The 12,088-nt window shown below is 44.2% G+C and overlaps 1 protein-coding gene across 1 annotated transcript in view; it reads left to right on the top strand.

Annotated features, from left to right (window-relative positions):
* The window catches only part of MEI1 (meiotic double-stranded break formation protein 1), a 67,058-nt gene that overhangs the window by 50,457 nt on the left and 4,513 nt on the right, over positions 1-12,088 (top strand). The window contains exons 23-26 of the mRNA XM_082420757.1: positions 4,263-4,373; positions 4,644-4,804; positions 7,413-7,494; positions 7,682-7,857. Coding sequence (XP_082276883.1) covers positions 4,263-4,373; positions 4,644-4,804; positions 7,413-7,494; positions 7,682-7,857 — 530 coding nt within the window. The remainder of the gene's footprint in view (positions 1-4,262; positions 4,374-4,643; positions 4,805-7,412; positions 7,495-7,681; positions 7,858-12,088) is intronic.

Here is a 12,088-nt window from a genome sequence, read left to right as displayed (position 1 = left end):
TCACAAGTAATGAAATTGAAACTGTGATTAAAAATCTTCCAATAAACAAAAGTCCAGGACCAGATGGCTTCACAGGTGAATTCTATCAAACATTTAGAGAAGAGCTAACACCTATCCTTCTCAAACTCTTCCAAAAAATTGCAGAGGAAGGAACACTCCCAAACTCATTCTATGAGGCCACCATCACCCTGATACCAAAACCAGACAAAGACACTACAAAAAAAGAAAACTACAGACCAATATCACTGATGAATATAGATGCAAAAATCCTCAACAAAATACTAGCAAACAGAATCCAACAACACATTAAAAGGATCATACACCACAATCAAGTGGGATTTATCCCAGGGATGCAAGGATTCTTCAATATACGCAAATCAATCAATGTGATACACCATATTCACAAATTGAAGAATAAAAACCATATGATCATCTCAATAGATGCAGAAAAAGCTTTTGACAAAATTCAACACCCATTTATGTTAAAAACTCTCCAGAAAGTGGGCATAGAGGGAACCTACCTCAACATAATAAAGGCCATATATGACAAACCCACAGCAAACATCATTCTCAATGGTGAAAAACTGAAAGCATTTCCTCTAAGATCAGGAACGAGACAAGGATGTCCACTCTCACCACTATTATTCAACATAGTTCTGGAAGTCCTAGCCACGACAATCAGAGAAGAAAAAGAAATAAAAGGAATACAAATTGGAAAAGAAGAAGTAAAACTGTCACTGTTTGCAGATGGCATGATACTATACATAGAGAATCCTAAAACTGCCACCAGAAAACTGCTAGAGCTAATTAATGAATATGGTAAAGTTGCAGGATACAAAATTAATGCACAGAAATCTCTTGCATTCCTATACACTAATGATGAAAAATATGAAAGAGAAATTATGGAAACACTCCCATTTACCATTGCAACAAAAAGAATAAAATACCTAGGAATAAACCTACCTAGGGAGACAAATTCTACCTGTATGCAGAAAACTATACGACACTGATGAAAGAAATTAAAGATGATACCAACAGATGGAGAGATATACCATGTTCTTGGATTGGAAGAATCAACATTGTGAAAATGACTGTACTACCCAAAGCAATCTACAGATTCAATGCAATCCCTATTAAATTACCAATGGCATTTTTTATGGAGCTAGAACAAATCATCTTAAAATTTGTATGGAGACACAAAAGACCCCGAATAGCCAAAGCAGTCTTGAGGGAAAGAAACGGAGCTGGAGGAATCAGACTCCCTGACTTCAGACTATACTACAAAGCTACAGTAATCAAGACAATATGGTACTGGCACAAAAACAGAAACATAGATCAATGGAACAAGATAGAAAGCCCAGAGATAAACCCACGCACCTATGGTCAACTAATCTATGACAAAGGAGGCAAAGATATACAATGGAGAAAAGACAGTCTCTTCAATAAGTGGAGCTGGGAAAACTGGACAGCTACATGTAAAAGAATGAAATTAGAATACTCCCTAACACCGTACACAAAAATAAACTCAAAATGGATTAGAGACCTAAATGTAAGACTGGACACTATAAAACTCTTAGAGGAAAACATAGGAAGAACACTCTTTGACATAAATCACAGCAAGATCTTTTTTGATCCACCTCCTACAGTAATGGAAATAAAAACAAAAATAAACAAATGGGACCTAATGAAACTTCAAAGCTTTTACACAGCAAAGGAAACCATAAACAAGACGAAAAGACAACCCTCAGAATGGGAGAAAATATTTGCAAACGAATCAACGGACAAAGGATTAATCTCCAAAATATATAAACAGCTCATGCAGCTCAATATTAAAGAAATAAACACCCCAATCCAAAAATGGGCAGAAGACCTAAATAGACATTTCTCTAAAGAAGACATACAGACGGCCACGAAGCACATGAAAAGATGTTCAACATCACTAATTATTAGAGAAATGCAAATCAAAACTACAATGAGGTATCACCTCACTCCTGTTAGAATGGGCATCATCAGAAAATCTACAAACAACAAATGCTGGAGAGGGTGTGGAGAAAAGGGAACCCTCTTGCACTGTTGGTGGGAATGTAGATTGATACAGCCACTATGGAGAACAATATGGAGGTTCCTTAAAAAACTAAAAATAGAATTACCATATGACCCAGCAATCCCACTACTGGGCATTTACCCAGAGAAAACCATAATTCAAAAAGACACATGCACCCCAATGTTCATTGCAGCACTATTTACAATAGCCAGGTCATGGAAGCAACCTAAATGCCCATCAACAGACGAATGGATAAAGAAGTTGTGGTACATACATACAATGGAATATTACTCAGCCATAAAAAGGAACGAAATTGAGTCATTTGTTGAGACGTGGATGGATCTAGAGACTGTCATACAGAGTGAAGTAAGTCAGAAAGAGAAAAACAAATATCGTATATTAACGCATATATGTGGAACCTAGAAAAATGGTACAGATGAGCCGGTTTGCAGGGCAGAAGTTGAGACACAGATGTAGAGAATGGACATATGGACACCAAGGGGGGAAAACTGCGGTGAGCTGGGGATGGTGGTGTGCTGAATTGGGCGATTGGGATTGACATGTATACACTGATGTGTATAAAATTGATGCCTAATAAGAACATGCAGTATAAAACAAACAAACAAAACAACTCATACTAAACTTTCATTGGGTTATTTGTATGGAAATATGTTAATATAAATGTTTCAGACATTACATGAAATTTCTAAAAATCTTATATGTTCTGGTATAATGTTATAAGTCATAATCCTAGTTATTACTTTAAAATGTGTATCTCAGAAATAACTAATTTTCTTGTCAACTGCATTATTATGAACTTTCATCAAATCTTTAACTGTGGTCATTTTTAAGTCTTTTGTCATTTACAGACAGTTCTGGGTGTACTCTGATGCTTTTGCAAATATGTTTCTATAAAAGGGTTTCATCTTCAAGAAATTCATGGAAAAGATTGACAAGTACAGGTTTCTGGTAACTGACTGTACTGCTGAACTGAATGAATAAGCATTTTTAGAACTCTAATGAAAAACTGATGAACTCATAAAAGTGCTAACAAAAGATCAAGATGAAAAAGAAAATTAATTACATGGGACTGAGTGAACTGATGATGATGAGTATAATTTTTGTGACTTTCTGTCTGAATTAAAAAAAAAAATCCCACAAGGACTCAGAGGCAAAGAACATACAAATCAATTTTCACTGCAAAGTAAAGGAGCTGTTACAGTGGAGGATTACTGGACTGAATGTCAATATTATGACATAGTATGAGTGTGTTTCATGTTTGGTAATTGCAATCATTGTTGCTTTTGTTGTGGTCATCCATGTACAATGCTTGGTGTCAGTCTATTTATCTCTTGTAAAAATAAAATACAGTGTGTGTGTGTGTAAAAAAAATTGGGACTTTAATTACGTGGGACTGAGTGAACTGATGAGGATGATTATAATTTTTGTGACTTTCTGTTTGAATTAAAAAAAAAAAAGGGAATGGAGACTTAGGTAGGTTTCATATCTAGGATGGTGGGGGGCGGGGGAGCAAGGAGTGGTAATTCCCAGGAGGAAAGGGATGTGCTCTGTAGATGTCTACTCTACAGTGTAGTAACTGCTCTGCTGAGGGCTGGCAGAGCATGAAGAGGCATTTAATCTTGCCTTGAGAGATTAAGGCTTCATGAGGAAGGTGAACTTTGAGCTGAATCTTGATTGCTGAATAGGTGGAAAGGAGTTAGCCAGATGGAGGTGGTGTGAGAGAGAGAATATGGCAAGTTTAGGGAACAGCACGTTGACGGTTACAGAGCTCCCCTGTGAAGGTGGTGAGTGCCCTGTTGCTGGAAGAATTCAGAGACTGGATCTTCTTTCTGCTGGTGGTGGCAGGTTGGCCTATATGACCTCTGCAGACTCTCCAACCTGGAGTCTGTGCTGGCATGAGCGCTGTCATAGGATGCCTTTTGACCACCTACACTTGTGAAGTCTGTTCTAATGTGCAGCTGTGGGCTGCTTGCCTGATGTTTGTTCAGATGGAGGGTGTGAACATATCTTCGGGTTTGTCACTGTTTCTTTCCATTGGCTGTAATATCAGGGGTGCTTAGTTTGTGCTTGGTCCCAAGACTGACATCTGAAATTAGCCAATTGAGGGCCACTAGCTGTAAGAAGTGTAAGTGCTGGTGTGTGCTAAAGCCATGGAGTTCTGAGCATTGGGGCTCCAGGGCACTCTCATCTCTTGCAGTGAGCAAGCTGTGTGGGAAATGCAGTCCCACTGACACAGACATCCTGCAGCCCTCCTTCAACTTCCTGTATTGGAGCCTTCATCAGACCACGCTGGGCAGTCAGAAAAGAGGTGCTGGGGCCCGGGCTGGCATAGTGAAGAGGAAGGGTGCTGGGCAGTGTCTATGGCCCTTGCTGCCCTCAGTTTTTCCATCTTAAAAAAAATAAAAAAGGGGGTGTGTGGCTGGATTGGATGGGCCTAAGGTCCTTTCTGGTTCCAGTAACCTGTGGTTCCGAAATGAAACTTAGAGCCTTAAGCTGATCCTTTTGTTCATTCACCATGTGTGTGAAGCACCCATCGGGTGCTAACTAAACACCACCTGCCCTGCCCAACCCTCTACAGCTGCTGCAGTGCTCCTGAGCAGCACGGCCCTGATAGAGCTTCTAGAGAAGACGCTGGCCCTCACCTGGGCTGAGGAGGGCTCTCCCAGGACCGAGCTCCTCTGCTCCGCCTGGCTGCTCACTGCCTCCTTCTCTGCCCAGCAGCACGATGGCAATCTGCAGGTTAGTTTCTAACCCCTGTAGCTTTGGCGCATGGGTGGCACTCCAAGGAGTGACAAGACCTTGAGTTCTGATCCCAGATCTGTGGCTTATTAGTTGTGTAACCTTGGCAAGGTATTTAACTCTCTGAGCTTCAGTTTCCTTGCCTACAAAACAGGGAAAAAACATTCAAGGCTGTTGTCAAGTTGGTTTACATTAATCCATTTAGCACACACGGATCACCTGCATGCCAGGCTGTATTCGAGGCACAGAGGGATAAAAAATGAACACAGTATATACCCCACACTTGGGGAACTTGTGTTGTAATCTTCAAGCAAAGCCCTGAAAGGTAAGCAAGACTGTACCAGACAAAAATAGTGGGGGAAGGGCGCTCCAGGCAAAGAGAATGATATGAGCACAGGCCTGAAGCTGCACAAATTTAAGACTTGGTATATATATTTGAAGAGTGGTGAGGTACTGCGTGGCTGGAGTGTAGGGAATGGACTGTCAGACTGGACAAGAAGGCAGAATCCAGCGGGTGACCTTGAAGTTGTGGGTGGCAAGCTGTGAGTGCCATACATGTGTAAGCTGTCATGTGACTGTTTGAGAAGGTGATGCAGGGAACAGGAGAGCCATGGACATATCCACAGAGCACCCCGTTTCCTCTCAGCCCCTCCCTCTTGTACGACCTTGTCATCCTAGTGCCCTGCATGAGCTCCTCTGTGGGCTGCTTCACATTCAGGTGTTTCCTCCCTAAGGCTGGCTGCCCCTAGTGGACAGAAACCATCTCCTAGCCTTTGAGGTGTCCTCGCACTGTGCCCAGCCCTGTGCCAATCTAATGCCAGGCACACACATTTGTGTAGAAGTGAAGTGAGTTTTCAAGTTTGGCCTCTAGGGTTTCAGTAAGCTGTGGCACATCTACGCTATAGCAGATCCTCAGGTAGTTGCCAATGGGGTTGATTTGGGACAGGAACCTCTCCTACTTTTCTATGTGAGGCTATTGGGCCCACCCCTACCCCTGCAGTCACCTGCCTGGATGGAAGCCTGCGCCTTGTCGTTGGTTCTGCCCTGGCCCTCAGCTCATAACTAGCCAATTACGTAACTACCTCTACTCTTAAGTCCTCCCCTCTGCCCTAGTTCAGGCCTGATCATTCATCCTCACCACTAATATGGCCTGTTCACAATCTTCTGGCCTCCAGCTTCTCCCTTGCTCCACCTCTCCTATCCCTGTGGCCACGGTCTGTCCACACTTCCCCTCTGCTCACTCTCCTTCAGCAGCCTTTTTGTTCTCATGGCTGCTGAGACCCTTCCTACCAGGCCCCTCTGCAGCCTTACTTTCTGCCGTTCTACCCTCCTTTCCTGCCTTCTGACCAAGTGTTTGCTCTTCTCTCAGTCAACTGTGCTCTTTCACATCTCAGTACTTTTTTTGTTTGTTTTTGGTTGATTTTTAATAGCTGTTATTTTTAGGACAGTTTTAGATTTACAAAAAAATCGAACAGATAGCACAGAGTTCCCATATAACCTCCACACACAGCTTCCTCTGTTTACATCTTAGATTAGTATGGCATCTCCATACCTTTATACAAGTTGGTTCTTCTGCCTGGAACCTGCCAATTCCACCAGCTAACAAGCATTTTTTTTTTTTTTTTGGCTGCATTGGGTCTTCGTTGCTGCGCGTGGGCTTTCTCTAGTTGCAGCTAGTGGGGGCTACTCTTCATTGTGGTGTGCAGGCTTCTCGTTGCGGTGGCTTCTCTTGTTGCGGAGCACGGGCTCTAGGGCACGCAGGCTTCAGTAGTTGTGGCACGTGGGCTCTAGGGTGCAGGCTCAGTAGTTGTGGTGCACGGGCTTAGTTGCTCTGTGGCATGTGGGATCTTCCCAGACTAGGGCTCGAACCTGTGTCCCCTGCATTGGTAGGCGGATTCTTAACCACTGCACCACAAGGGAAGCCCTAACAAGCATTTTTGAGGAATTGCTTTGTGTCAAGCACTTGTAGGTCCAAGTAGAGGAAAAGCTGCCTTCAGGCAGCTTATGTTCTGGGTAAGGAGAGCAGAGCAGACTCACAGCTTTGAACCTGTCACCCAAACTAACCCCTCAGTATGGTCATTGCTTTGACATTAAGGAGCACATTCACGATGCTGATCCTCAGCTGTTCTTCACGATCGCTCTGGAGGGAGTGAAAGCTGGTGGCACTGTTCCCATTTCGTAGGTGAAGGAAGTAAGGCAGGCTGAGAGAGGTGCAGTGCGGTGACTTGCCCACGGCCATACAGCTGGCAAGTGGCAGAGCCAGGATTTTGATTCCGGGCCATCGGACTCCAGATCTGACTTAGGTGGTTGGTGGGCTGAAGAGGAGACTGACCCACAGCTAAGGCTGGGAAAGACTCCCTGGTGCAGGAGCTCTCTGAGGATGGGGGAAATTTGGGAGAAGCAGGGTTCTCCAGGTCTGGGCTTGATTTTCCTCCTCAAGCTCCTGAATCCAGGATCGGTGAGGCTCACAAGACTCTGTGTGGCCTCCTCTGTCCTTCTGGATGTAGTGGGTATGTGTGGGGGGGGGTAAAAGAGATATTGTAGCAGGTGGTTTTCTGCCCAAGCTCCCGGAATGTGGGGGTTATCCCTTTACCCTCTGCCCTGCCAGGTTCATCAGACACTGTCTGTGGAACTGGACCAAGTATTGAAGGCCCTCAGCTTTCCGAAGAAAAAGGCTGCACTGCTCTCAGGTGTGGGACCAAGGGCCTCTAGCAGGAGAAGAAAAACCTTTCCCCTAGATTCTGAGATGAGACCACCCCACCCAGACCAGCCCGTGGTCACCCTATTATTATCCCCATTGTCCTCCCCCTGTGACAGAGCTGGTGGGGAGTTGGGGAATGAGGCAAGAACTGGGTGTAAGGAGTTTTCTACTTTCAGCTGCCATCTTACGCTTCCTGCGGACAGCCCTGCAACAAAGCTTTTCCTCTGCCCTGGTTACCCTGCTGCCCTCAGGGGCCCAGCCACCGCCAGCCCCTGAGGACACTGTCCTAGCTCCACTGGGAACATCACAAGTGCTGTCCCTGGTCATCGGACTGCAGAACCTCCTGGTTCAGGTAAGGCCTTTGTGGAGTGGGACCCTGGCAGTGGAGCCTGCTTCTCCCAGGATGACAGCAGGAAGGGGTGGCTGCCTGTCAAGATCCTGGTATTCCCACCAAGGCCTAGAGAGAGGATTGACTGGTTTTAAAGTTACAGTGACAGAAATGAAACTCAAATTGTCTCATAACTGAGAAGTCCAGGGGTCAAAACTGGCTTCAGGCACAGCTGGGGTCCCAGAGGCTCAGACAGTATCATCAGAACTGTCTCCATCTCTTGGCTCTGCATTTCTCTGTCAGCTTTATTCTCATGGGATGGTAGGATGACCAGCAGCAGCTCCTGGCATATGTCCCTCCAGCAGAAAGAAAGTTTCTCTTTCCTAGTAGTCCCCAGAATTGAGTCTCATTAGCCTGGCTTGGTAATGTGGCAGTCACTATGCCCAAAACATGGGATGCTCTGATTGACCTGGCTTGGGTGAGTGTCCTCTCCTGGAGGCTGGGGCATATGGTCAGCTCTCCCTAACTCACATGGACTAAACATAAGAGAGGAATGGTTCTGCAAGGGAAAACTGTTCTTAGAAGAAGGAGGAATGGATCCTGGACAAGCAAAAACAGTAGATGTCCACCTCAGAGGGGTTTGTGTTTTACAGCTTAGAGGATTCTTGGAGATCATTGTTTATCCAGCGGTCACATACTGTGAAGGGTGGTGGGGGCATGGAGATCGATCAGATTCCCGCCTTTGAGAAGTTAACAGTTTCAGGGGGCGGTGGATGGTGCCATGTGGATAAGAGGTGCTAACACAGAGTGGGCAGTGCTGGGTTGAAGGGAGGCACTGCACAGTGGGGGCACAGGACGTACATTACAGGCTGGTGTAGGGTGACTGTGAGGGTGGCTGTCAGAGAAGGCTTTCTGGGGGAGGTGCTTGAGCTGGGCTGGAAATTATCAAGTGACTTGTCCTAGGTCCCCGAGGGTAGGGGGCATCAGAGATCGGATTGATCTTGATGGCAGCACAGTTTTGTTCTCTGATATGGACTCATTCCCTGTCCCTGGCCCTCTGGCCCGTTCTCACCCATGATTCCTTGAGACTTTCTTCTCTTTAAAGGAGCTTATTGTCTGTTATTTTCAAATATGAGCTGGTCACTGTAGGGTGACCAAGGCCCCAGGTGTTTATGCTGTTTTAGTTAGACTTGGACTCTCTTTTCCTGCTCCTTAAAGCTTGCCGACAACCGACGGTCACAGATCCACGTGGTCTGGTCTGATGGCAAGGCATCGTGGGCAAGAAGAGGGAGGTGGGGGCAACCAGCAAATGAGTGAGAGGAGTTGCAGAGACTTCCTCAGGGGAGGGGTGGGGCCTTGATTTGAATGGTCTCCACTGGCCGCCCAGATAATGACAGACATATTTGATACGGCTGTTGACTGTGGGAGATTATGTTCAAGGATTGATCCCCACTGGGCCTGTGCACAGGTTGGGGGAAGTGGGGAAATGTGAGGATGTAGAGAATGCTCCAGAAGTGGGCCCTGTGCGGGCTGTGTGGATGCCGAGTCTTGTCCTGCCAGCACATCTATTCAAAGGCTCTGTGCTCTTCATGGATCAAACCTCTATCACGTATAGCACTTACCTCTCTCTGTTGTGAGTTCCCATTTTCATATCGGTCTTCCCCAGGCTGTGAGCTCCTCAAAGGTAGGGACTGTGTCTGGTTAATCTTTGTGTCTCCTTCCCCTTGTGGGTTCAAATCCAGTTGGGAAATCAGGAATCAAATGAGAACCAAAGCATCAGCTTTATTGCTGGTAAACACCATAGTAGAATGTAGCTGGGACTTAAGGTCAGAACGGGCTTTTTTTTAGTCTGAGATTTTTCAAACATACAGCAAAGATGAAAGAATTTTACAGTGAACACTCATATACCCACCATGTACATTCTACCATTAACATTTTACTATGCTTGCTTTATCATATCTTATCCAAAAGGATTTTTTAACTACCCTCCTTCCCCTGGGCCAGACCAGGAGCCCATAGGCAGGTAAATTGTGTTTGCATTTCCATAATGTCCATGTTGGACACTTAGCCAGCTGGCCAAGATCTTAAGAGTTTGAGTTCACGGGAGCATGACCTTTAATACCTTAGTCCTGCCCTGATGGCTCAGTAGGTGTTAAGCTAGCATCTCACTTGTTAGATAAATCTCTCGTTGGGTGAGGAGGAGCCAGTTAGAGGTGGGAGGAAGGGCAGATGCTTTCTCTTTAATGTTTCTGAAAGGGCTGAAGTTCCTGATTTAATATTCAGAACATAGAGAGGGGGAAAATGATTCCCTTACACTCACTACCCAGCATAAAGCCTCCCACAGAATTGGCATTCAGTAATGTTTGTTGAATGAGTGAATGAGGATGCAGAAATGAATATGATGCCGTTTCAGCCATTTAAGCACTCACAGATTGTAGGAAACACAAGAAATTATAATTAATGGCAAAATGACCTATTATTTGAATCAAGGAAGGCACCACAGGAGAAGCTGCATTTGAACTGGCTAATCTTGGGTACCTGGGAAAAGGGTGGAAGTGCCCACTGGTTAAGAGTTAATTTTAGATTGGAGAAGGAGAAAGGGCACAAGGCCTAGGATTTGTTTCTAGACCTGCCACCTACCACCCAGGTGTCCTCAGGTCAAGTATTTTCTCTCTGGGCCTCAGTTTTCTCAGCTTTAAAATGAGGTTAGTGAGTTAGCTCAACCACTTCAAACTGTAGGTCTTAAAGACCTTAGGGATCCTGTGAAGGAGACTTAGGGGTTGTTAAAGAGCGAGAGTGTTTCCCCTATTATACATTTCACTAAAATATTCACCATTTTTTAAAAAAATATAACAGAATTACTTTATTATAGGATCTTAGTAGAATCTTAAACAGTGGGAAGAATATTTATCCTATGATTTACCTGTATAGTATAAATACATAAATAAACAAGTCATTGCCTGGGATTAACTTCCAACTGATTTTTTTTTTTTTCCTTCAGTATAGTCACCATTTTTTGAGTGTTAACTCTGTGCCAACCACTGGTTAAACCCTCTGTATGCATTGCTCATCTTACCCTCTTGGCAGCCCAAGTAATCTTTTTATCCCCACTTAGCAAAATCAAGTAACCTTGGCCAGGATCACACAGATGGTAAGTGACCAAGCAAGGCTTCAAACCCAAGTCTGTCCCATACCTTAACCTCCAGGTTGCTGCCTTCCAAAGAATAGCATGAAGAGAGCATAGGATTTTTGTGGTTGTTAGTTTGTTTTTACATTTTAAAAAATCAGTTTTATTGAGATATAACTTACATGCAATAAAATTCACTGATTTTAAGGGTACAACTAGATGAGTTTTGACAAACATATACAGTTTTGTAAACACCACCACAATCCCGGTATAGATTTCCATCACCACAAAAAGTTCCCTTGGACCCCTGTTTAGTCAGTCCCCTCTCCCCATCCCTGACCCTTGGCAAACACTGATCTGCTTTCTGGCACTACAGTTTTACCATTTCTAGAATTCCATATAAATGAAATCATACAGTATGTGGTCTTATGTGTCTGTCTTCTTTCACTTAGCTTAATGCTTTTGAGATTCATTTATATTGTTGTGTGTTATCAGTACTTCATTTCTTTTTATTGGTGAGTAGTAGCCCATTATGTGGCTATTCCACAATTTGTTGATCCACTCACCTACCGATAGATATTTGGGACTTCCAGATTTTTGGCTATCATGAATAAAGACTGAAGTACAAGTCTTTGTGAATATCCATTTTTATTTCTCTTGGATAAATACCTAGGAGTGGGATTGCTGGGTCAAATGACATATTAGTTTTCTATTGCTGTGTAACTACATATCACAAATGTAATGGCTTAACACAACACCCATTTATTATCTGACAATTCTCTACGTCGGAAGTCTGGGTGGGCTCGACCAGGTTCTTTGCTTAGGGTCTCATAAAGCTGAAATCAAGGTATTGGTCAGGCTGGGTGCTTATTTGGGAGAGCTGGGAAAGAATCCACTTCTTCCTCCTGTTGGGGGTGGGTGGCTCTTTCAGCTCTTTAAGGTTGCACACATTTTTTCTCACACAGCCCCTCCATCTTCAAACCAGCAATGCATGTTGAGTCCTTCTCACACTTCCGGACTCTCTGGTTCTTCTTCTGCTACCAGCCAGAGAAAATTCTGCTTTTAAAGGACTGGTGTAATTAGATTGGACCCACCCAAACAATCTCCCTTTTGCCATGTAATGTAACC

Source organism: Balaenoptera physalus, assembly GCF_965194825.1.
Source record: "Balaenoptera physalus genome assembly, chromosome: 13".
NCBI classification, from domain to species: domain Eukaryota; kingdom Metazoa; phylum Chordata; class Mammalia; order Artiodactyla; family Balaenopteridae; genus Balaenoptera; species Balaenoptera physalus.
Note: the sequence above shows the minus strand (reverse complement) of the source record. Positions and strands in the feature narration are given on the sequence as shown.